General features: G+C 41.3%; 1 protein-coding gene across 1 annotated transcript in view; it reads left to right on the plus strand.

Moving 5' to 3' along the window:
* LOC132834399 (dynein axonemal heavy chain 8-like) overlaps positions 1 to 25,054 on the plus strand; it is a 1,143,262-nt gene that overhangs the window by 599,342 nt on the left and 518,866 nt on the right. The window contains exons 30-32 of the mRNA XM_060853284.1: positions 8,503 to 8,616; positions 10,883 to 10,945; positions 21,458 to 21,558. Coding sequence (XP_060709267.1) covers positions 8,503 to 8,616; positions 10,883 to 10,945; positions 21,458 to 21,558 — 278 coding nt within the window. The remainder of the gene's footprint in view (positions 1 to 8,502; positions 8,617 to 10,882; positions 10,946 to 21,457; positions 21,559 to 25,054) is intronic.

Below are 25,054 nucleotides of genomic sequence, written 5' to 3' on the forward strand. Positions count from 1 at the left end.
AACATAATCCCAAACTAAACTAGTCCCATCTGCCTGTACCCACATCCACCGGTTCCTGAGGAAATTCATTCCACAGACGAACCTGTATGGAAAAAAATTGCCCCTCATGTCTTTTTTAAATTTTTCTCCTCTCACCCCCTGTTTTGAAATCCCCCATCCCTGGGAAAAGATAACTACCATTAACTCTATCTATACCCCTCATTATTTTATAGACTTTTATAAGGTCTCTTCTCAACCTCCTATCCTCCAATGAAAAAGTCCCAGATTTTCTAGCCTTTCCTTATAACTCAAACCTCCACACCAACCAACATTCTGGTAAATCTCTTCTGAACCTTCTCCAGCTTAATATCCTTCCTAGAACTGGGTGACCAGAACTGTAGATGGTATTCCAGAAGAGGCTTTACCAATGTCCTGCACAACTTTAACTCTGTACTCAAAGGACTGTGCTTTTTTTTTAACCACCTTATCTATTTGTGACATAAACTTAAAAGAATTATGTACCTGCACCCCTAAGTCCCTCTGTTCTATAGCACTACCCAAGGCCCTATCATTAATTGTACAAGCCCTACCCCTGTTTTTTGTACCAGAATGCAACAACTTGCATTTACCTAGATTGAATTCCATCTTTCATTTTTCAATCCATTGACCCATTTGATCAAGATCTCTTTGTAACTTAAGAAAACCTTTCACCGTCCACTATTCCACCAATTTTGATATCATCCACAAGCTTACGAACCGTGCTATATTCTCATCCAAATCATTTATGTAAATGATAAACAAAAAAGAGAACCCAGAACTGATCCCTGTGGAATACTGCTGGTGACAGGCCTCCAGTCTGAAAAGCAACCCTCCAGCCCCACTCCATCTTCTGCCTTATACTGCATAATGTGAGAGTTTGGATACAAAGGGGAGGTATTATGTGGTGGGTAGACCATAAAAGGTATGAAGGCCTGTAGGCGTTGGATTGATATGTGCAGAATATAATTAAATTGAATTAGCTTTATTGTCACATGCACTCAAATAAGTGCAAAGTGAAAAGTTTGCAATGTCGTCACTTATGGCACTGTCTTAGGTACAAGATGCCCTGGTATAAATCTTTGCCAACTCACTAACCCATCTAAATTCCTTTTACAAGCTCCTTATGTGCTTTTCACAACCTGCTTACAAGCATTTCTTTCAGTCATCAGCAAATTTGGCAGCCACCAGCTACATCTACATCATTTCTATAACTCGAAAAGAGTTGAGGGCCCACCACTGACCCCTGTGGCCCATTGCTTGTGAAATTCTGCCAGCCCAAAAAAGACCCACTTATTCCCACTCTCTGCTTCCTGTTAGTCAGCTAACCTTCTATCCATTTCAATATGTTACCCTCAATACCAACAGCTTTTATTTTCCATAATAACCTTTGATTTGGTGCCTTATCACATATCTTCTGGAAATTTAGGGACAAAACATTGACTGCTTCCCCTTTATCCACAGCATAAATAACTTGGGATCATAGAACCTCTACAGTATGGAAGCAGACCATTCAACCCATCAAATCCACACTGACCCTCTGAAAAGCTACCCACCCAGACCCAACAACCCTGCATTTCCCACGGCTAACCAACCTAACCTGCACACCAAGGACAATTTAGCATGACCAATCCACTCTAACTTGTACATCTTTGGACTGTGGGAGAAAACCAGAGCATCCAGAGGAAATGAACACAGACACAGGGAGAATGTGCAAACTCCACACAGGGACAGTCACCCGAGACTAGAATCGAGCCCTTGCGCTGTGAGATAGTAATGGTGAACCACAGAGCCACCATGCTGCGCTTCTTCAAATAAATTAATTACATATGATTTCACTTTAACAAACCTTTGTTTGTTCTGCTTGACTCCTTCAACTTCTCCAAGTACCCTCTTATAACATCTTGAACAATAACTTGCAACATTTTTCTTCTGACAGATATTGAGCTAACTAGCCAACAGTTTCCTGTTTCTCTCACTGCACCCCCCAGGTCATTCTCTCTCACTGCACCCCCCAGGTCATTCGCCTATCACCCTCATCTTGACCTCCTTCCACCTATCACATCTCCATCGCCCCTCCCCCAAGTCCCTCCTCCCTGCCTTTTATCTTAGCCTGCCTGGCACCCTCTCCTCATTCCTGATGAAGGGCTCTGGCCCGAAACGTCGAATTTCCTGTTCCTTGGATGCTGCCTAACCTGCTGTGTTTTAACCAGCAACACATTTTCAGCCCAGTTTCCTGTTTCTGCCTCCTCTTTTTGAAAAATATAGTTACATTAACTATTTTACAATATAAAGGAACCTTACCTGAATTTAATGAGTTTCTCTAATAAAACAATATATTTGCTTAAATAAGGGGGGCAACTGCTCACAGCACCCCAGATGTGCCTTCACCTGTACCTTGTACAGATGTACTAAGTTGTTCCCTACTCTTATACCCTTGAAATAAGGACCAACATTCCATCAGCCTTCCAGATTAGCTGCTACATCTATGTCCCACTCTCCGTCTTTTATAAACAAGTTACACCCAAGTCCTTTTTTGTTCCAGTTTTCTGAAGTTTTTCTCTATTTAAATAATACTCTGGTGTTTTGTTCTCCCATAAAGAATGACCTCATATTTTCCCATATTATACTGCATTTGCCAACTTTTATCCACTTACATAACTTCTCAGTATAGCATCACAGAGGTTTACAGCAGGGGAAACAGACCTTTCAGTCCAACTCAAACATGCCCACCAACTTTCCCAAACCAAACAAAAGAGAGCAAAAAGAGAGGCAAAAGTGGACATTGGGCCACTGGAAAATGACGCTGGAGATATAGCAGTGGAAAACAAGGAAAAGGCTGAGGAACTCGAATAATTACTTTCACATGGAAGACATGACTAGTGCCCAAAATTCAAGAGAGTGAGGGGACAGAGCTAAGTACGGTGGCCATCACCAAGGTGAAAGTGCTGAAAAAACTGCATGGCCTGAAAGTGCATGAATCACCTGGACCAGATGGATTGCATCACTGAGTTCTAAGGGTGATAGCTAAAGAGACAGTGGAGGCGTTTGTGGTGATCTTTCAGGAATTGCTAGAATCAGGGAGGGTCCCAGAGGACTGAAAAATCCTAATTGTTAACGTGACACCCCTGTTTAAAAAGGGAGTAAGGCAAAAGATGGAAATTTGCAGATTGATTAGCCTAACCTTGGTCATGGGTAAGATCCTGGAATCCATTGTGAAGGTTGAGATTTTTGAATACTTGGAAGTGTACAGTAAAATAGGGCAAAGTCAGTATGGTTTAATCAAGGGGAGGTCATGCCTGGCAAATCTGCTAGAATTCTTTGAGAAAGTAATGAGCAGGTAAGACCAAGGAGAGTCAATGGATATTCTCTACCTGGACTTCAAGAAGGCCTTTGATAAGGTTCCACAGAGGAGGCTGCTGAGTAAGATAAGGGCCCATGAGGTCAGAGATAAGGTGCTAGCACGGGTAGAAGCTTGGCTGTCAGACAGAAAGCAGAGAGTGGAGATAAAAGGGTCCTTCTCAGGATGGTGGCCAGTGACAATTGGTGTTTGCAAGGCTCTGTGTTGGGACCACAACTTTTCACTTTATACATTAACAATCTAGATGAAGGAACTGAAGGCAATTTTGCCTTTGTAGATGATACAAAGATAGTAGAGGGACAGGTAGCATTGAGGAGGTTGGAGGCTGCAGAAGGTTAGGACAGGTTAGGAGAGTGGGCAAAGAATGGCAGATGGAGTACAATGTGGGAATTATATTATAGGACAAGCCAAACAGAGAACAGCCAGGGAATTCCTAGAGGCATGGCACTCATCCACAGATTCCATCACCAAACACATCGACCTGGACCCAATATACCGGCCACTGCAGCGGACAGCTGGAACTGACAACCGGAAGCGGCAGAGACAAACCACTATAAATGCTGGAGGAAACATCACAGAAGCGCTTCACAGGAGGCTCCCAAGCACTGAGGATGTCGCCGAGACAGGGGACGAAATGTCTCCAACACAAATTCCCAGCTCAGCAAACAGAACCACAACAACGAGCACCCAAGCTACAAATCTTCTCACAAACTTTGCATGTGGGAAAGTGTGAAGTCATGCACTTTGATAGGAAGAATAGAGTCATGGACTATTTTCTAAATGGGGAGAAAATTCAGAAGTCTGAAGTGTAAAGAAACTTGGGTGTTCTAATCCAGACTTCTCTCAAGGCAAGCTTGCAGGTTGGGTCAGTAGTTAGAAAGGCAAATGCAATGATGGCATTTATTTTGAGAGGACTTGGATATAAAAGCAGGGATGTACTTCTGAGGCTCTATAAAGCTCTGGTCAGACCACACTTACAGTATAGTACGCAGTTTTGGGCCTCATATCTCAGGAAAGATATACTGGCCCTGGAGCATGTTCAGTGGAGGTTCATGAGAATGGTCCCAAAAATGAAAAACTTAGCATATGAGGAATGTTTGAGGACTCTGGGTTTATACCTGATGAAATTTAGAAGGATGAGGGGGGATCTAATGAATCTTACAGAATCCTGAATGGCCTGGACAGAGTAGATATTGGGAAAATGTTTCCATTGGTAGGAGAAACTAGGACCCGAGGGCACAGCCTTAGAGTAAAAGGAAGACCTTTTAGAACTGAAGAATGGAGAAACTTCTTCAGCCAGAGAGTGGTAAATCTATGGAATTCATTGTCACAGAAGGCAGTGGAGGCCAGGACATTGAGTCTGTTTAAGACGGAGATAGATAGGTTCTTGAGTATAAAGGAGATCAAGGATTATGAAGGGGGAAAACTGGAGAGTGGGGCTGAGAAACCTATCAGCCATGATTGTTTGGTGGAGCAAACTTGATGGGCTGAATGGTGTAATTTCTGCTCTTATGTCCTATGGTCTTAAAAATCCCCATTTACCTGTGTGTATGGCCCATATTCCTCTAAACCTTTGCTATCCATGTACCAGTCCAAATGCTTTTAAAATGTTGTAACTGAAACTGCATCAACCACTTCCTCTGGCAGTTCATTCCACATCCGAACCACCATCAGTTTTTAGTTCACCATGCTCCTCCTTACAGCCTTTTTTAAATATAGACACAACATTAGCCTTCCTCCAGTTCTCCGGTACCACACCTATAGCTATCAATGAGACAAATGTATCTGTTAGGAGTCCCGCAATTTTTTCCCTAACTTCCTTGAATGCACTTGATCATGTCCTGGAAATTTATCCACCTTTATGTTTTTTTTAATTTCCAGCACCTCCTCTTTAGTAATGTGAGTTGCTTTCAGGACATCAATATTTATTTCTGCAAGTTCTATAGCCTCCATGTCTTTCTCCGCAGTAAAAACTGATGTTAAATATTCTTTTAATATCTCTCCCATCTCCTTTGGTTTCACACATAGATGACCTCATTTATCTTTAAAGGGTCCTATTGTCTCCTGAGTTGATCTTTTGCTCTTAACACACTTATAGAATCTTTTGGATTATCCTTAACCTTATCTCCAACGCTATTTCATATCACCTTTCAGTCCTCCTGATTTCCCTTTTAAGAATGCCCCTACACCTCTTGTGTGTGCTAAGAAATTTCCATGATCTCAGTTGCTAACACCTAACAAATGCCACTTTTTGATGTTGTCTCCCATCCCTCCTGGTGTCAAAAATATGATAAATCCTATAATAGGGCTCTTTGAAAAAGCAATGCAATTAATAAGGATCGATACATTTTTATGAAAGTGAAGTCAAATTATCTTTCAAATTAGAGTCATAGAAACATCATTTTTTAAACTTTTTTTCCACTTTGCACTTCATTTCTGCCCATTTTTCTGTCAATTGCAAATTTGACTACAGTAAATTCACTTCCTTCCACCAAGACATTAATATGTTTTGTAAACAATTGTGGACCCAGCACTGATCCGTATGGAACTCCACTGGTTAAAGCTTGTGAACCAGAAAAAACATCTCTTTTTTTCCCAGTCTCTGTTTCCTGCCCATTAGCCAATTCTCAATCCAAGTCAATGTGCTGACTCCAATGCTGTGAACTCTTATAATTTAACATTTTGTGAAGTGTTTTGTTGAATTTCTTGTGGAAGTCAAAAAACAATGCATCTACTGGTTCCCCCTATTCACTATGGTTGGGCCTTCCTAAAAACTCCAATAAGTTAGACAGGCACAAATTTCATTTCACAAAGCCTTGCTGATTCTTCTTGATTTGATTATGATTTTCCAACATGCTGTTATTACTTCCTTATTAATTGATTCCAACATTTTCCAACAATAGATTGGAATTAGAAGTAGCTTTATTGTCATATGTATTTAAATAGACACAGTGAAAAGTGTACAAGTTGCTGCTTATGGTGCCAGCTCAGGTACTAAGATCCCAAATTACATCTTCTTCAGTTTGGGAGATCAGGAGATCAGGAGATCATCAGGCAGAGAGGACACTATGCCATGCTGTCGAGAGAGAGAGGCATATAGACGGTGTAAGATATTGAGGGAAATAGTGAAATAGTCCCAAGAAGGGAGAATTATATGATGGGAAAAATATTGGATGAGAGGGACAACGTAGGTTGTTATTGCAGCAAGAAAGCTTGCAAGATTTCACGATGAAAACCTTCCAAAAATCTCGCTCAATGCAGGTCAATAACCTTGGATTAGATAGTATTTAGACATATTAATCAATGGATTCTTTCAGTTTTTATAGCAAAACCTATTACTCCATTTCACTGATCTTTTCAGCTGGTTGTTTGTTTTAAACTACCCATGATTAACTTGACGCAAAACAATTGCAGGGCTTAACTTTGGAGCATCGAGGGAGAGAGTGAGATATTGAGCAAGTAGGAAATTGAGGAAAAGAGTAGGACATTGAGTGAGTGGGACATTGAGGGAGACAGGCAGACATTGTGGGAGTGAGATATTGAGGGAGGCAGGTGGACATTGTGGGAGTGGGATATTGAGCTTCTTTGCCATGCAGAGAGATTGGGAATGTTTTGTCTTTCTGCTATTTAGTTCCCTCCCTTTTTGAATAGGAATGTCAATTTGACAGTTTCCAAAACTCCTGGACTTTTAGAAAATTATAATAATTCATCCGCTTTCTCTGTAGCTACTTCATTTCAGATCCTTGAATGTAATCCTTCAGGACTAGGGGATTTATCTGCCCTTCAGCCCATTAGCTTGTCTTATCCTACTCCTGCGATGCTGGTGATAGTATTTAATTCCTCCCCTGTCTTCTTTAGTATCAGTAGGACACTTGAAGTATCTTCCACTATAAAGCCTAGTTCAAAATATCATTTAACACCGCTTCCATTTCCTTGTTCCTAATAACTATTTACCCTGTTCATTTTCTAAGAAACCGATGTTCTCTTTAACCTCTCTCTTCCTTTCCATATATTTAAGGAAGCTATTATTGTCAGTGTTTGCATTCCTTGTTGGTTTGCCCTCATAGTTTATTTTCTTTATTATCTCTTTAGTCTTCCTTACTGGATTCTGAATTATCGGATCTTTCACTGACTTTTGCCTCTTTACATGCTTTTTCTCTTTGCTTTATATTGTCCTTAGCCATGGCTGGTGTATCCCTCTCAAACATTTTTCTCCTTACTGGGATATATTTTTGCTGAGAGTAATGATTTGCTTCCTTAAGTTTCTGCCACTGCTTCCTCACTGTCTTTCCTGCTTATCTATTTTCCCAGTCCACTTAAGCTGATTCTATCTTGGCTTCACTGTAATTTCATTGAACTGAATTAAACACAATCATTTCTGACCCATGTTTTTCACACTCAAAGTAAATATTAACTTCTATCCTGTTATGATCATTACTTTCTGGTGGATCTTTTAATTTGAAGTTGTCGATTAAACCAACCTTATTACCCATTACCAATCCAGGATTCCTATTTCTGGGCAACTCCAATGCATTCGATCACCATATGCTGCATTCCTCCCTGCTCCAGACATTGCTGACCATCTCATTCATACCCACACTTTTGCACAAAAAGGCTAGACAAGGGGTAGGATGTTGAAGGACAAAGGGCAATGGTGTCACATTAATAATAGCCCTATCTGAACCTTATTCAGCTCAAGGGGTCGGTTAGCTCAATTGGCTGGATTTTGATGCAGCGTGATGCCGATCGACATGATAGTGCTTGTCGAGATGCATGTCATGCAATGGATGTCAGCTAAGTGGTAAGATGTCCCAAGAAGGGAGAATTATATGATGGGAAAAATATTGGATGAGAGGGACAACGTAGGTTGTTATTGCAGCAAGAAAGCTTGCAAGATTTCATGATGAAAAACCTTCCAAAATCTCGCTCAACGCAGGTCAATAACCTTGGATTAGATAGTATTTAGACATATTAATCAATAGATTCTTTCAGTTTTTATAGCAAAACCTATTACTCCATTTCACTGATCAACTGGTTGTTTGTTTTAAACTACCCATGATTAACTTGACGCAAAACAATTGCAGGGCTTAACTTTTACACTGTGGTATAATTGTTTGTCCTAACAGAGAAATGTGCAGGATGAATTAGTCCAAGTCCAACCTAAATTTAAGGCTAATCTGCTGGAGTCTGTAGATATTTTCCAGAAAGAAGTGCTCAAATATGGACGACAATATGAAAGGGTAAGCTTTTCTGTAAAAATCAATATTAAACCAACTTAATGTTACAAAATAGATTAATGTAGAGTTGGCATGCCACTCTTTTCTCTGTCTGCAGGGTCAGCAATCAATTTGTCATAATTTTAAATCACAATTCACGCCCAATTGGGCAAGTGCGAGTTCAGAGGTTTGAGATGTGGGATTAAAATGAAAATTGAAAAGTTGAAATGTCCTGACCAGATATATCCAGGAACACTGCAAGAGGCAGAGCAGGAATTGCGGGGTCCTTGGCTTTTTCTTTTGCATCATTGTTAGCCACAGGTGAGGTCCCAGAAGACTGGAGGGTAATGAATGTTGTGCCCTTATGCAAAAAGGGCTACAAAGGAAAACCTGAAAACTGGTCAATCCATAAGCCTAACATCTGTGGTAGGTAAATTAATTGTGAAGATTCTGAGAGATAAGATATACGTGCATTTGGAAAGACAGGGTTTAATTAGGAATAGTCAGCATGGCTTTGTGCATGGGAGATCATGCATCACACATTTATTAGAGCTCTTTGACGAAGTGACCAGGAAGGTTGACGAGGGCAGGGCAATAGACGTAGTCCATGTGGATTTCAGTAGGGTCTTTGATAAGGCTCCACATGGTAGGTTGCTCGGGAAGGTTAGATTGCATGGAATCCAGGACAAGCTGGCAAATTAAATACAAAATTGGCTTGATGGTAGAAAGCAGAAGGTAATAGTGGGAGGATGCTTGTCAGACTGCAGGCCTGTGACTAGTGGAATGACTTAGAGCTCAGTACTGGAGCCATTGCTGTTTGTTATCTATAGCAATAATTTGGATGAGAATGTCCAAGGTATGATTTGTAAATTTGCAAATGACACTAAAATAGGTGATACCATGGACAATGAGGAAACTTATCAGAAATTGCAGCAGGACCCTGATCAGCAATGGAAGTGGGCTGAAAAATGGCAAATGGAGTTTAATATAAATAAATGTGAGGACTTACATTTTGAAAAGTCAAATCAAGGTAGTAATTTCATGGTGAATGGTAATGCCTTAAGGAGTGGAGTGAAGTGGAACAGAGGGAACAGAAATCTTGAATATGGGAGCAGCACGGTGGTTCAGTGTTAGCACTGCTGCCTTACAGCGGCAGAGACCCAGGTTCAATTCCCGCTTCAGGAAACTGTGTGGAGTTTGCACGTTCTCCCCGTATCTGCGTGGGTTTCCTCCGGGTGATCCGGTTTCCCCCCACAGTCCAAAGATGTACAGGTTAGGGGAATTGGCCATGCTAAATTGCCCATAGTATCAGGTGGATTAGTCATGTAATGTAGGGGGGTGGGTTACTCTTCGGAAGGTCGGTGTGGACTTGTTGGGCCTAAGGGCCTGTTTCCACACTGTAGGTAATCTAATCTAATGTTGAATATTTCTTCTACTTCATCAGCCATCTCAATAGGCTATCATTGACATGGAGATCCTGCATCAAAATAGTTAAGCCAGCTCCGCATTCTATGAACTACTCAAAGAACACTGCAAGCCACAAATAGCCTGGAGTACAGACCAGTTCCTGTCATCACTTTCTGTGTTTTGGTAAACATGAATGGGCTATCAGCAATCCATAAAATTGCCACATAAAGTCCACCAGCTACCTCAATTGCATGCCTGTATACAGGGAAAGAGTGTCAAACAAACACTAGTACGTTTCTTAAAGGTAGCTCAATATGTATTCATTCAAAACTTGTCCTTTCCAAGCTCTCAAATGGCCTCCAAGCTCTGAAAAGGGAGAACAAAGAAAATGCTGCAAAAATGCTCTGAAGCTCTCCTTGAAGAGAAACACCATTAACATCAATGATTGGAAAGAGCTTGCTATCAATTATTCCAAATGTCAACAATTTTTCCATCGTTCTGTAACATAGTTTGATTTTAAATGCCTTAATTATGAGGTAGAAGCAGCAGAGAAGAAAATAGAAAAAAGCAAATCCTGCTCTCTGGATCCCATTATCTTGTGAAATGTCCCACAATGTGATGGTCTGGTTTTGGCATTTAAATTACGTGAATCTCTATAAGAGAAGCCAATTAACTGTCACCTTTGAATTGAGGGACAACAGCGATGGCTGATAAGTTTAAAGCTCTCTCTAAACATAAGGTGTTAATTTCAGTCTTGGTTTACACTTGGTAACATTATCTTTATATTTTGATTATTAGTTTGAGATTCCATTAAAGAAATTCATTGTTGTTTCTCTACATGTCGACACTTCTGTGAACATTGTGTTATATTATCTTGTTTTAGGAAGGTCCGATGGTTGCAGGTATTCCACCTGCAGAAGCCAGTACCAGATTACAGATTTTTCAGGTAAGAGTTAATTTTCAGAGCAATGCATTAATGAAAAAAAATTATGCATTGGAAAAAGAAAAATCTTGGCCAAATCTTCCAATCTCCACATACTCAAAAGATTGGGTGTATGACTGAAGTCGTGCATCAGGACACGGAGGAAATCCTGATACATTGGAAAAAAAACATTTTCTTTCTTATTTTTGTGCTTTTTAACATTGTTAAAAGGATTAAAAGTATAACTACTACATGTTCTGGAAAAAGTAAGTAACTTAATACTAATTGCAAGTACAGCTACTTGTTTAAGCATTGTTACCATTGTTACCTATTCTCTTTAGAAAGAAGAAGGCTAAGAGGGGATTCAATAGAGACATACAAGATGATCAGAAGATTAGATAGGGTAGACACTGAAAGTCTTTTTCCTAGGATGATGACGTCAGTTTGTACGAGGGGGCACAATTACAAATTGAGGGGTGATAGATTTAAGATAGATGTCAGAGACAAGTTCTTTTCTCAGAGAGTGGTAAGAGCATGGAGTGCCCTATCTGCCAATGTAGTTAACTCAGCCACAGTAGGGAGATTTAAACAATCCTTGGATAAGCACTAAGATGATGACTGGATAGTGTAGGAAGATGAGCTCAGATTAGTTCACAGGTTGGCATATTGAAGGTGTGAGCTTCCCTGAGTGAGGTTGTCTGTGACACAATGGTCAGACTGATTTTAATCTAAAAAACGGTTTTACAGAATCTTACATGGATTTGTGCAGTTTTTGAGCAAAGTAAAATATCATTCTGCAAGTACAGATTCACCCCACAAACTTATGTGTGTGTGTGGCCGGGGGGTAGGGGGTGGGGGGTAGGCGTGTTATGGGTAGCTGTGAGAGAGAGAGAGAGAGTGTGTGTGTGTGTGTGTGTGTGTGTGTGTGTGTAAAGGGGTACAAGTCTATGAGAGGTCAGTGTGTGAGTGTATGTGTGAGCATATGAGAGAGGGTTTGTGTCTTTATCCAGGGTTTTTTCAATATATAATTTCAGTTACAACTCACTGTAAACTTTTGCTACAAAATTCTGTGTCTTACAATCTTATATTCCCCATCTGATGAAGGAGCAGCACTCTGAAGGCTAGTGCTTCCAATTAAACCTGTTAGATGATAACCTGCTGTTGTGTGATTTTTAACTTTATACACCCTGGTCCAACACCGGCATCTTTAAATCATGACCACTCAAAGTCAAATCTGCAAGGACATTTCTCTTCAGCTTAAAGAAAAACAGATTTCAGAACTGTTCATCAAATCTTTGAGGCCCCATTATTTATCATATTTCTCAAACAATCTAAGATAAGCAAAGGTCAATTAGTGCTCCAAATGCATTCACCCGACATCCAGACATCAAAAGGTATTTTTCAAATAAATTTCCATACTTGCAGGAATGCTCTTAAGTTAATTAATAACTTCAGGTCTACAGATAATACACAAGCTACTAATTTAAAATCAGGAATCCAAGCTTACAGGAACTAACATTAAAATTTATACATATAAATGCCACAGTTTAAATCACAAAGATGTGTCAACATTGGTACTGGATTTTACGAAATACACAGTACCTAGTTTATCCTACAAAGTCCTCCTTACTGATGTCTAGAGAATTATCCCCAAGTTGTGGCAGTTGTCCCAGAGACTTTTTGATAGACAGCTTAACACAGTTAGACTCAGGTCTTTGCATGTTTCAGACAATGCCACATCTCATCATCATTACAAGGCATCCCCTGTCTGATTAGAATACATGTGGTTGGACAGTGCTGTTAATTTGAGGGAATGAATTTGGTTATTTCTCGACATTGATTTCTAACCCCATGAAGCCAGGGTCAGAAGTTTTTTTTTAATTTTGAGGGCTCAAAATTTTATAGAGAATGAAGTTTTGATCTTTGGGAACTAAATATTTTAGTTTTCTGATTCAATATGTGGATGTACCTATGAGAGAAGGCATAAAACCTGACCTACTCTTGGAAAATAAGATAGGGCAGGTGACTGAGGTGTCAGTGGGGGAGCACTTTGGGGCCAGTGACCATAATTCTATTAGTTTTAAAATAATGGTGGAAAAGGATAGACCAGATCTAAAAGTTGAAGTTCTAAATTGGAGAAAGGCCAATTTTGACGGTATTAGGCAAGAACTTTCAAAAGCTGATTGGGGGCAGATGTTCACAGGTGAAGGGCGGTTGGAAAATGGGAAGCTCTCAGAAACAATATAACAAGAGTGCAGATGCAGTATATTCCTGTTAGGGTGAAAGGAAAGGTTAGTAGGTATAGAGAATGCAGGATAACTAAAGAAATTGAGGGTTTGCTTCAGAAAAAGAAGGAAACATATGTCAAGTATAGATAGGATAGAGCAAGTGAATCCTTGGAAGAGTATAAAGGAAGTAGGGGTAAACCTAAGAGGGAAATCAGGAAGGCAAAAAGAGGATGTGAGATAGCTTTGGCAGATAGAGTGTGGAGAATCCAAAGGGTTTTTACAAATACATTAAGATCAAAAGGGTAGCTAGGGAGAGAATAGGGCCCCACAAAGATCAGCAAGGCAGCCTTTGTGTGGAGCCACAGGAGATGGAGGAGATATTGAGCGAGTATTTTGCATTAGTGTTTACAGTGGAAAAGGACATGGAAGATATAGAATGTAGGGAAATAGATGAGATATCTTGAAAAATGTGCATATCATATGGGACGAGATCTTGAAACGCACAACAGTGGATGAATCCCCAGGGCCTGATCAGCTGTACCCTAGAACTCTGTGGGAGGCTAGGGAAGTAATTGCTGGGCTTCTTGCTGAGATATTCTTATCATCGATAGTCACAAGTGAGGTACCAGAAGACTGTGGTGCCACTATTTAAGAAAGGTGGTAAGGACAAGCCAGGGAACTATAGACCAGTGAGCCTGAGGTTGGTGGTGGGCAAGTTGTTGAAGGGAATCCTGAAGCACAGGATGTATATGTATTTGGAAAGGCAGGGACTGATTAGGGATAGTCAACATGACTTTATGCGTGGGAAATCATGTCTCACAAACTTGATTGAATATTTTGAAGAAGTAACAAAGAGGATTGATGAGGGCAGAGCAGTAGTCATGATCTATATGGACTTTAGTAAGGCATTTGACAAGGTTTCCCATGAGAGACTGATTAGCAAGGTTAGATCTCTTGGAATATAGGGAGAATTGACCATTTAGATACTGTACTGGCTCAAAGGTAGAAGGCAGACGGAGTGGTGGAGGGTTGTTCATCAGACTGGAGGGCTGTGACCAGTGGAGTGCCACAAGGATCATTGCTGAGTCCACTACTTTTCATCATTTATATAAATGATTTGGATGTCGACATCAGAGGTATAGTTAGTAAGTTTCCAGATGACACCAAAACTGGAGGTGTATGGACAGTGAAGAAGGTTACCTCAGATTATAACGGGATCTTGATCAGATGGGCCAATAAGCTGAGGAGTGGCAGATGGAGTTTAATTTAGATAAATGCGAGGTGCTGCATTTTGGGAAAGCAAACCTTAGCAGAACTTATACATTTAATGGTAAGGTCCTAGGGTGTGTTGCTGAACAAAGATACTTTGGAGTGCAGGTTCATAGCTCCTTGAAAGTAGAGTCAAGGTAGATAGGATAGTGAAAAAATAGTTTCGTATGCTTTTGTTTATCGGTCAGAGTATTGAATACAGGAATTGGGAGGTCTTGTTGTGGCTGTACAGGACATTGGTTCAGCCACTTTTGGAATATTCTGTGCAATTCTGGTCTCCTTCCTATTGGAAGGATTTTGTGAAACTTGAAAGTGTTCAGAAAAGATTTACAAGGGTATTGCCAGGGTTGGAGCATTTGAGCTATAGGGAGAGTGAATAGACTGCAGCTGTTTTCCCTGGAGCATCAGAGGGTGAGGGGTGACCTTATAGGTTTATAAAATCATGAGGGACATGGATAGGGTAAATAGACAAGGTCTTTTCCCTGGGGCTGGGGAGTCCAGAACTAGAGGACGTACATTTAGGGTGAGAGGGAAAAGATATGAAAGAGACCTAAGGGGCAACTTTTTCACACAGAGGGTGGTACGTATATGGAATGAGCTGCCAGAGGAATAGGTGGAGGCTAGTACAAACGCAACATTTAAAAGGCATCTGGGTGGGTATATGAATAGGAAGGGTTTAGATGGATATGGTACAAGTGCTGGCAGGCGGGACTAGATTGGGTCAGGATATCTGGTCAGCATGGACAAGTTGGGCCAAAAGGTCTGTTTCCAAGCTGTTCATCTCTATGACTCTAAATTATTCATTTCCTTTACACCACTGTACTTGAATTGGTATAAAGCAACAGGAATAAGTTACTAACAAAATTTTTTTAATGAAATAATTCACACACTTGTATACAAGATAGAAATCATATTAAACACTTTCTGAAGACTAGTTAATCACAGCTAATGCAATTCGATCATATATGTGCCATGCTGATAAAATGAAACAAAGCAATTAAATACCCTTTATACTTGATTCCAAATTTAGATTTAACAACTGAAACAGTGGTAGTTTCAATAGAATTCATTGCATTTCTTCCCCTTATTGTAACTCATGAACAAATGCAAACTTAAGCTAGATATTGCATACTAATTTGAACAAATTAGTTAACTGAATGATTTCATGTTTTCCAGACTTCTATTTACCTAAGTATTCCTTTGCTGGTAGGTTTTATCTCCATCTTTTGAAACCCCTTTCTCCCTCCTTTGACTTGCAGCCTTATTTCTAACCATCCGCCCCTCCGGTTACAGTCTCTATCTCCCACTTTTGCAATCATAGCCTCCTTCTACCTCTTTCACTCTGTCCAGACCCCTGCTTTTCCTCTTTGTGGTTTTGTCTCCACTCCCTAGTAGTTGACCTCATCTTAACTCTTCGCAAACCTGTCCTACTCAACTATTTGCATCCCTCTTTCTCTCTGTCCCATTTGGAGCCCACTTGTATCCCTCATGCTGTCTCTTGAAACCCCTTCTTCCCTTTTTGCAGCCCCTTTCTTCTCCGCTTCTCTTCCCTTTGTAGCCCTCTCATTCATCCCCCTTTAAAGACCACATTTTTTTTGTTTTCAAAGCATGTAGACTGAAATGAGAAAGAGTTTTAAAAGTAAAGTTTGAAAGGGTGGCTTACATTCTGAAAGCTGATAACCTCACACCCATTGTAGGCACTGTGTCATAGTAACTGAAGTTTGAGTCACAGATAATTTGGAACCAAGGGGTGTGCAGATGCAGCTTTTCCTGGAAAAAAGAGGTTGATTGCTGAATAGACTAGTGACCAGTTATCAAGGTTAGAAATCTTTTTGTCTGCCAACAACTTTATAGTTAGTTTTAAGGTGAGTAAACAGCATGGAACAGGGAAACAATTGACAGAAAGACAGAGAGGGAGAAGTGTGTGATTCTTACCCAGCTCATGAGCAGTCCCTCTGTTCTCTGCAGTCAAAACTCACTGTCGAAAAGCGTGGTGCTGGAAAAGCATAGCCGGTCAGGCAGCATCTGAGGAGCAGGAGAGTCGACGTTTCGAGCATGAGCTCTTCATCAGGAATCCTCGGATCCTGCTCCTTGGATGATGCCTGTCCAGCTTTGCTTTTCCAGCAACATACTTCTTGACTCTGATCTCCGGCACCTGCAGTCCTCACTTTCTCTGAGTCAAAACTCACTGGAAAACTGAAGAAAACCAGTTTATCTTTCTTGCAATAGTTGTTGTAAACCGTGACTTTTAAATAATAAGTCAGAGACTTTTTAAGAAATAGCCAGCCAGCATCTGAATAAGATAATGAAAGCAACATGCTGACCCTCTGCCAAATAATCCATTTTGTCCTGTCTGTTTGTCTGTTTTTGTATGTATAAGAGGTAGTATATGAAAGGATTAGAGTTTTAATTAGTAGCATTACAGGTCAACATTTTATAACTGTTTCCCTGCAGCTAGAGATTTTTACTTTAATAAATATTGACTCTTGTTCAGTAGAAAAATCTGCTCAGTGTTTTCTACTAATATGGATCTGAAAGTTAGGTAAATTGGGGATTTTACATACTTTATCATGAGCCTTCTGGAAGTCCACATAAACAACATCCACTGACTTACCTGTGTCCACCATCTTTGTCATCTCTTCAAAAAACTCGATGAGGTTTATCAGGTATAATCCACCCTGCATGAATTCATGCTGACACTCCCTGATTAACTGAATTTTTTTAAGGTGATCAGTTATCTTATCCTTGATTATAGACTCCAACAATTTTCACACCACAGATGTTAGGCTAACTTGTCTATAATTCCCTGGTTTCCCTCTGTTACCCCTCTTAATGAGCGGCATGACATGAGCATATTTCCAATCCAGAGGTACAACTCCTGAATCCAGGGAACTGCAATGTGCTCTCCTATCTCCTTTAATATCCATGGATGGAAATCATCATGTCCTGGGGATTTGTGACTCTTCAGTTCCATTAATTTCCCCATTACTGATGATTTACATAAATTACTTTCATTTCGACCGTGTCCCTCTCTTAATTTCTTTAGGACATTTGGCAAACTTTCTCCTTTCTACTGGGAATACTGAAGCAAAATAATCATTCAGCATGTTTCCATTTCCCCATGGACTTGACAATATTCCCACTTTCCGCCTTCAGTTGGCCAATAGTACTCTAAACTAGCCTTCACATTTAGCCTTCATACAACTATAAAATCTCTTCTTCCTGTCTTTTATGTCTCTTGCAGATTTTCTTTCATAATCCATTTTAGCCACTCTTGTAAGTCACTCTGTGGCCCTTTGTTTATCTTTGTATCTGTCCCATTCTGTGGTTTGTGTACTGTTCCTCACATTTTAATAAGCCCTTCCTCTTAGTTTTATGCTGCTACTTGCCTCCTGAGATGTCCATGGCTGAATTTTCGGTGAGGAGGGACTTTTCCATGAGTATAAACAGCTTCTGGATAGCATTAAATATTTCTTTGAAAACTTCCAAAATTCCTTGATTATTTTACCTGTTAGCAACGCTTTCCAGTTTACTGTGGACATCTTCCTACTGCCCCCTCGACTATGGACCTCATCACCTCAGGAGATCTCCCACCCACAGCTTCCAACCTCATAGTCCGGGAACACCGCACTGCCCGGTTCTACCTCCTTCCCAAGATCCACAAGCCTGACCACCCTGGCCGACCCAGTGTCTCAGCATGCTCCTGCCCCACTGAACTCATCTCTACCTACCTCGACACTGTCCTATCCACCCTAGTTCAGGAACTCCCCACATACGTTTGAGACACCACCCACGCCCTCCACTTCCTCCAAGACTTCCATTTCCCCGGCCCCCAACGCCTCATCTTCACTATGGATATCCAATCCTTCTACACCTCCATCCGCCATGACCAGGGCCTCCAAGTCCTCCTTTTTTTCCTCTCCAGATGTCCCCAACAGTACCCTTACACCAACACTCTCATTCGTTTGGCCAAACTGGTCCTCACCCTTAACAATTTCTCCTTTGAATCCTCCCACTTCCTCCAGACGGGTCAGGTGAATTGGCCATGATAAATTGCCCGTAGTGTTAGGTAAGGGGTAAATGTAGGGGTATGGGTGGGTTGCGCTTCGGCGGGTCGGTGTGGACTTGTTGGGCCGAAGGGCCTGTTTCCACACTGTAAGTCTAATCTAATCTAAGACCTAAGGGTTGGCCATGGGTACATGAATGGGCCCCAGCTATGCCTGTCTCTTTGTTGGCTACATAGAACAATTGATCTTCCGTAATTACATCGGCACCACTCCTCACCTCTTCTTCCGCTACATTGATGACTGCATTGGTGCCGCCTTGTGCTCCCGCGAGGAGGTTGAGCAATTCATCAACTTCACCAACACATTCCACCCTGACCTGAAATTTACCTGGACCATCTCTGACACTTCCCTCCCCTTCCTGGACCTCTCTAAATCTCTATTAATGACGATCGACTTGACACTGACATTTTTTACAAACCCACCGACTCCCACAGCTACCTGGATTACACCTCTTCCCACCCTACCTCTCGCAAAAATGCCATACCGTATTCCCAATTCCTCCGCCTCTGCCGTATCTGCTCCCAGGAGGCCCAGTTCCACCACAGAACACACCAGATGGCCTCCTTCTTTAGAGACCGCAATTTCCCTTCCCACGTGGTTAAAGATGCCCTCCAACACATCTCGTCTACATCCCACACCTCCGCCCTCAGACCACACCCCTCCAACCGTAACAAGGGCAGAACGCCCCTGGTGCTCACCTTCCACCCTACCAACCTTCGCATAAACCAAATCAACTGCCGACATTTCCGCCACCTCCAAAAAGACCCCACCACCAGGGATATATTTCCCTCCCCACCCCTTTCCGCCTTCCGCAAAGACCCATTCCCTCCGTGACTACCTGGTCAAGTCCACGCCCCCCCTACAACCAACCCTCCCATCCTGGCACTTTCCCCTGCCACCGCAGGAACTGTAAAACCTGTGCCCACACCTCCTCTCTCACCTCTATCCAAGGCCCTAAAGGAGCCTTCCACATCCATCAAAGTTTTACCTGCACATCCACTAATATCATTTATTGTATCTGTTGCTCCCGATGCGGTCTCCTCCTCTACATTAGGGAGACTGGGCGCCTCCTAGCAGAGCGCTTTAGGGAACATCTCCGGGACACCCGCACCAATCAACCACACCGCCCCGTGGCCCAACATTTCAACTCCCCCTCCCACTCTGCTGAGGACATGGAGGTCCTGGGTCTCCTTCACCACTGCACCCTCACCACCAGAAGCCTGGAGGAAGAACGCCTCATCTTTCACCTCGGATCACTTCAACCCCAGGGCATCAATGTGGGCTTCAACAGTTTCCTCATTTCTCCTTCCCCCACCTCACCCTAGTTCCAACATTCCAGCTCAGCACTGTCTCCATGACTTGTCAGACTTGTCCTACCTGCCTATCTTCTTTTCCACCTATCCACTCCACCCTCTCCTCCCTGACCTATCACCTTCATCTCCTCCCCCACTCACCCATTGTACTCTATGCTACTTTCTCCCCACCCCCACCCTCCTCCAGCTTATCTCTCCATGCTTCAGGCTCACTGCCTTTATTCCTGATGAAGGGCTTTTGTCCGAAACGTCGAATTCACTGCACTTTGGATGCTGCCTGAACTGCTGTGCTTTTCCAGCACCACTAATCCAGAATCTGGTTTCCAGCATCTGTAGTCATTGTTTTTATCTCTGCCTCATTCTGTTAAAGTCTACATAACTTCAACCCAGAATTCGGGAGCCATTTTTTTGCTTGTCACTTATGAACGCGACATGAAATTCAATCACATTATACTCACTATTTGACAGATGCTCATGAATGTTTAGGTCACTAATCAAGATAGGCTTACTGCTCATTACGAGATCCAAAATTGCTTGTCGCCTTATCGCATCCAAGACTTATTGATGAAGGAAATTGTCCAGACACTCTCTAGAAACTTACACCCTTTCTGGCAGATGCTCATTTGTCTAACTACTGTCTAACTAAGTTCAGCATAAACTCTTTGCCCTTGCACCAAATGCCTGAACAAAGACACCTGGGACTGAACGTTCTTTGAAAGTGGAGTCGCAGATAGATAGGACAGGGAGGAAGGCATTTAGTAAGCTTGCCTTTATTGGTCAGTGCATTAAGTATAGGAGTTCAGAGGTCATGCTGCAGCTGTACAGGGCATTGGTAAGTCTACCTTTGCAACACCGCATGCAATTCTGGTCTCCCTGCAACAGGAAGGATGTTGTGAAACTTAAAATGGCTCAGAAAAGATTTACAAGGATGTTGCCAGGGTCAGAGGATTTGAAATATATGGAGAGACTGGACAGGCTGGGGTGTTTTCCCTGAGATGTCAGAGGCTAAGTAGCAACTTTATAAAAATTTATAAAATCATAAGGGCCATAGATAGCATACATAGCTAAGGTCTTTTCTCCTGTTGGGGGGAGTCCAAAACAAGAGATCATTGATTTAAGGTAAAAGGAGAAAGGTTTAAAAGGGAGCTAAGGGGTAACTTTTTCATGCTGACGGTGGTGCGGGTGTGGAATGAGCTACCAGAGGAAGTGGTAAAGGTTGGTACAATAGCAATAATTAAAAGGCATCTGGATGGGTAAATGATGGGAAGAGTTTAGAGGGATATGGTCCAAATGCTGGCAAATGGGATAAGTTAATTTAAGATATTTGGTCACATGGAAATCTTGGGCAAAAGATTTGCCGTACAACTCTATGACTCTACTAATTAAACCTAAAATACCGCATGTTTAATTAATTGCTCTCTGTGCCTGAGATGGATAGCTTAGGTTAAAATACAATCAGACCTAACCTAATTTAATGATAGAATAGAGTTGAGGGGTTGTATGGTCTACTCCAGCTGCAGTTCAAATCGGCAACTTAAACTTATATGAGAGCAAACAAAATTTAAAAATTTGCAGATAAGAGGAAGGAATGTAATCTATGATCATAATGCTAAGAATCAGTAATGCAACCACTAATCCTCATTTCATAAATTATTTCAGAGTTGGTTTGATGACTTATGGAGAAAGTTTGTGACATACTCATCTGGAGAGCGTTTATTTGGATTGCCAGTTCAAGACTATGAAATACTGCAGAAAAATAAGTAAGTTGTATTTCATCTGTGATAGGTGTGAGTGAATTAATGCCCTGAATACTTATGTAAGGACTCTTACTTATGTAAGAGGGAATGTGTGACCATCAGTTAGACGGATGAACACAGGCAGATCATCAGGAAAGCCTCAGCATGCATCTCACTCAAGAATAGATTTTTTTGTGTTGGAAAATAGAGAGAATGATAGTTCCTGTGGGGATGTCTAGGTAGAAAAGCAGGGAACAGAAAGAGAGACAGAAAAATATTGATGGAAGATTCAATAGTGAGGGGTACAGGCGGCATTTCTGCAGCTGCAGGGCATTCTGAAAGGGAATGGCAAATGGTCAGTGACTCACATTGGGACCAATGATATGACTAGAAAAAGAGATGAGGCTGTCCAATAAGAATTTATGTAAGCTAAACAGTAGATTGAAATACCTGACCTAAAAGATTGCAATTTCTGAATTACTCCTGATTCCACATGCTAGTGAGTATAGGAATAGGTACCTGAACAGAGGAATACTGAAGAGTTGGAGCAGGACAAATAGCTTGTCTATGGGGCTGTTTCAGGGGAAGATGAATCTATACAAGCATGATGGTTTGAAGAGGAAAGGACCCAAAAAATCTTTGTGGAGAGTTTTGCTTGTGTGTTTGGTGGGAATTTAATCTGACTTGATAGGGAGATGGAATGCAGAAAGAAGGCACAGTAGGGGCGATTGTGCAAATAAATATAAAAGATCAACCAAACCAATCTAGAAGGCAGTGCAAATACAATAAACTTAGGGCACAAGGAAATGTGGCAAGGCTGGATAACACTTACTTTAATGTTTGGAGTCTTGTTCGTGAGGCAGATGATTTGAGAGCGTTGTTAAAAGCATGGGTGTGTGATACCATTACTATCGCAGAGACATGGTTTGGGAAGTGACAGTACTGACAGTTCAATATTCCAAGGTATGGAATATTCAGACCAGACGATATAAAAAAGGAGCTTGTGTCACAGTATTGATCAAGGAGTCAATTACTGCAGTAATTAGGATGATATCTCAGAGGTTTCCTCAAATGAAGCGCTATGTGGAGAACATAAAAACAAAAAAGGGGTGATCATTTGGTTGGGTGTGCATCCCAAACAGTCAAGTAGAAATAGGAAGATAGATTGGTAGATTAAAGTCAGAAGAGTAAAACATAGAGTAATAATAAAAGAGGACTTTGACTTCCTCAATATTAACTCGGAGAGACATTTATGAAAGGCTTAGAAGGGACAGACTTTTTAAATATGTCCAGGTGAGCCTTTTAATTCTGTTCATAGAAAGTTCGATTCGAGAAGGACAGCATTGGATTGAAGTTAGCAAATAAAGACGGGCAAGTGCAAGATGTGCAATGAAGGGAAAATTTCATTGATAGTGACCGTAATTCATTACGTTTTAAGGTAATTCTGGAAAAGGAAAAAAACGGAGCAGAAATAAAGGTTCTGAACTGGGGGAAAACCAATTTCAATAAGGGAAGACAGCATCAGGCCAAAGTGGACTGGAAGTGCTACTTTAAGAAAATTCCACATTAATACTGGATGAGTATATGAATAGGAAGGATTGAGAGGGATATGGGCCAAGTGGGACTTGGCAACTGGGACTAGACTAATTTTGGGTATCTGAAAAGCATAAATTAGTTGCACCAAAGGGTCTGCTTCCATGCTGTACATCTCTATGACTCTAAAACTATGGGAGATATTCAAATAGTAAGAGTGCATGGCCAACATGTTTCTATAGAAGGTGAAGATTAGAACCAAGAACTCGAATGGCCTTGGATGTTAGGAGATGTACAAGCATAAATAAGGAAGGGAGAGGATGGTTTTGACAGATATGGAGAGGTCAAAACAGTAGATACCCTAGAGAAGTATATGTTATTAATGAAAGAAATTAGGAGAGCAAAGATGGGAAATGAAAAAGCACCGATAGGCATTTTGTAAGTAAATGTCAAGTAAAAGATAAAAAAGAGAAAGAGTAAGATCCAATTTGATCAAAGAAATGGTATCTGTGTGTCCGAAGACATAACTGAAGTTTTAAGTGTCTACTTTGTATCTGTATTCACAATGGAGAAGGGCAATGTAGATATGAAAGTCAGAGACTGTGATATACTTGAACAAATTAGCATCGAGAGGAAAGAAGTATCAGCAGTTTTAGCAAGCTTTACAATGAATAAACTGCTAGTGCCAGATGAGGTACATCAAGGGAGGAAATTGCCGGGGCTCTCACATAAATGTTCAAATTCTCTGTCTACAGATGGGGTGTCAGAGGACTGGAGAACAACAAATGCAGAATTATTATTCCAGAACTTAAACTGAGAACTTAAAAGCCAAAAGGATATAATCACAGTGACAAACCATAGGGATCACTGCTTGGCCATTTATTGTTCATGATACATATAAACGATACAGTAGAAAATATTACTGGAGTCAACAAAATAAATTTGTGGAAGACATGAAGATTGGCTGGATAATTGAGAGTTTGGAAGAAAGCCTTAGATTAAAGAATAGAGACAGGTTGATCAGATAGGCAAATCAGTGGCAGATGAATTTAATTCTGATGCATTTTGGAAGATATGACAATGAGAGAGCACTCAATGAATAGAAGGACACTAGGAACTTCAGAGAAACAGAGGAATCTTTAGGTGCTTGTCCATATATCTCCAAGAGTGTCAGGACAGATAAAGAAGGCATACAATGTATTTGCCTTTATCAGTTGTGGCATAGATTATAAAAGTAAGGAGGTCATATGTGGGAGTTTAAAGAGAGTTTAAGGGTTACTGCGGATTATATCTGCCATAAATGCTGCTGGCTTCGAATCTTATCAGGTTGAATGGATCAGTTGGAGAGACAGTTAGAAACAATGAGGAATTTGCAACAGCAACAGTATGTAATGGATGGCAGTTACAGAAAGGGGGGAAAGTCTCAGATACAGTCACAACGATGGGTTAACTCCAGGAAAGGTAAGAGAGGTAGCAGCTAGTGCAGGAGATCAATTGTGTTAGGGGATTCTCTAGTTCAAGGTACAGACAGGCGTTTCTGTGGCCAGCAGTGAAAAAGCAGAATGGTGTGTTGCTTCCCTAGTGCCAGGATCAAGGATGTCTCAGGGAGGGTGCAGAATGTTCTCATGGGGGAGAGGGGCCAGCAAGAGGTCATTGTCCACATTGGAGCCAATGACATAGGAAGGGAAAAGGTTGAGATTCTGAAGGGACATTACAGAAGGTTAGGCAGGAAATTGAAACAGGACATATTGCACCTAAATTGGAAAGGGACTAATATACTGGCAGGGAGATTTGCTAGAGCTGCTCGGGAGGATTTAAACTAGTAAGGTGGTGTGTGTGTGTGTGTTGGGGCGGGGGGAGGGGAACCCAGGGAGATAGTAAGGAAAGAGATCAATCTGATACTGGTACAGTTGAGAACGGAAGCGAGTCAGTCAGGGTAGGCAGGGACAAGGTAGGATTAATAAATTAAACTGCATTTATTTCAATG

The sequence above is a fragment of the Hemiscyllium ocellatum genome, chromosome 3 (genome assembly GCF_020745735.1).
Source record: "Hemiscyllium ocellatum isolate sHemOce1 chromosome 3, sHemOce1.pat.X.cur, whole genome shotgun sequence".
Lineage (NCBI taxonomy): Eukaryota > Metazoa > Chordata > Chondrichthyes > Orectolobiformes > Hemiscylliidae > Hemiscyllium > Hemiscyllium ocellatum.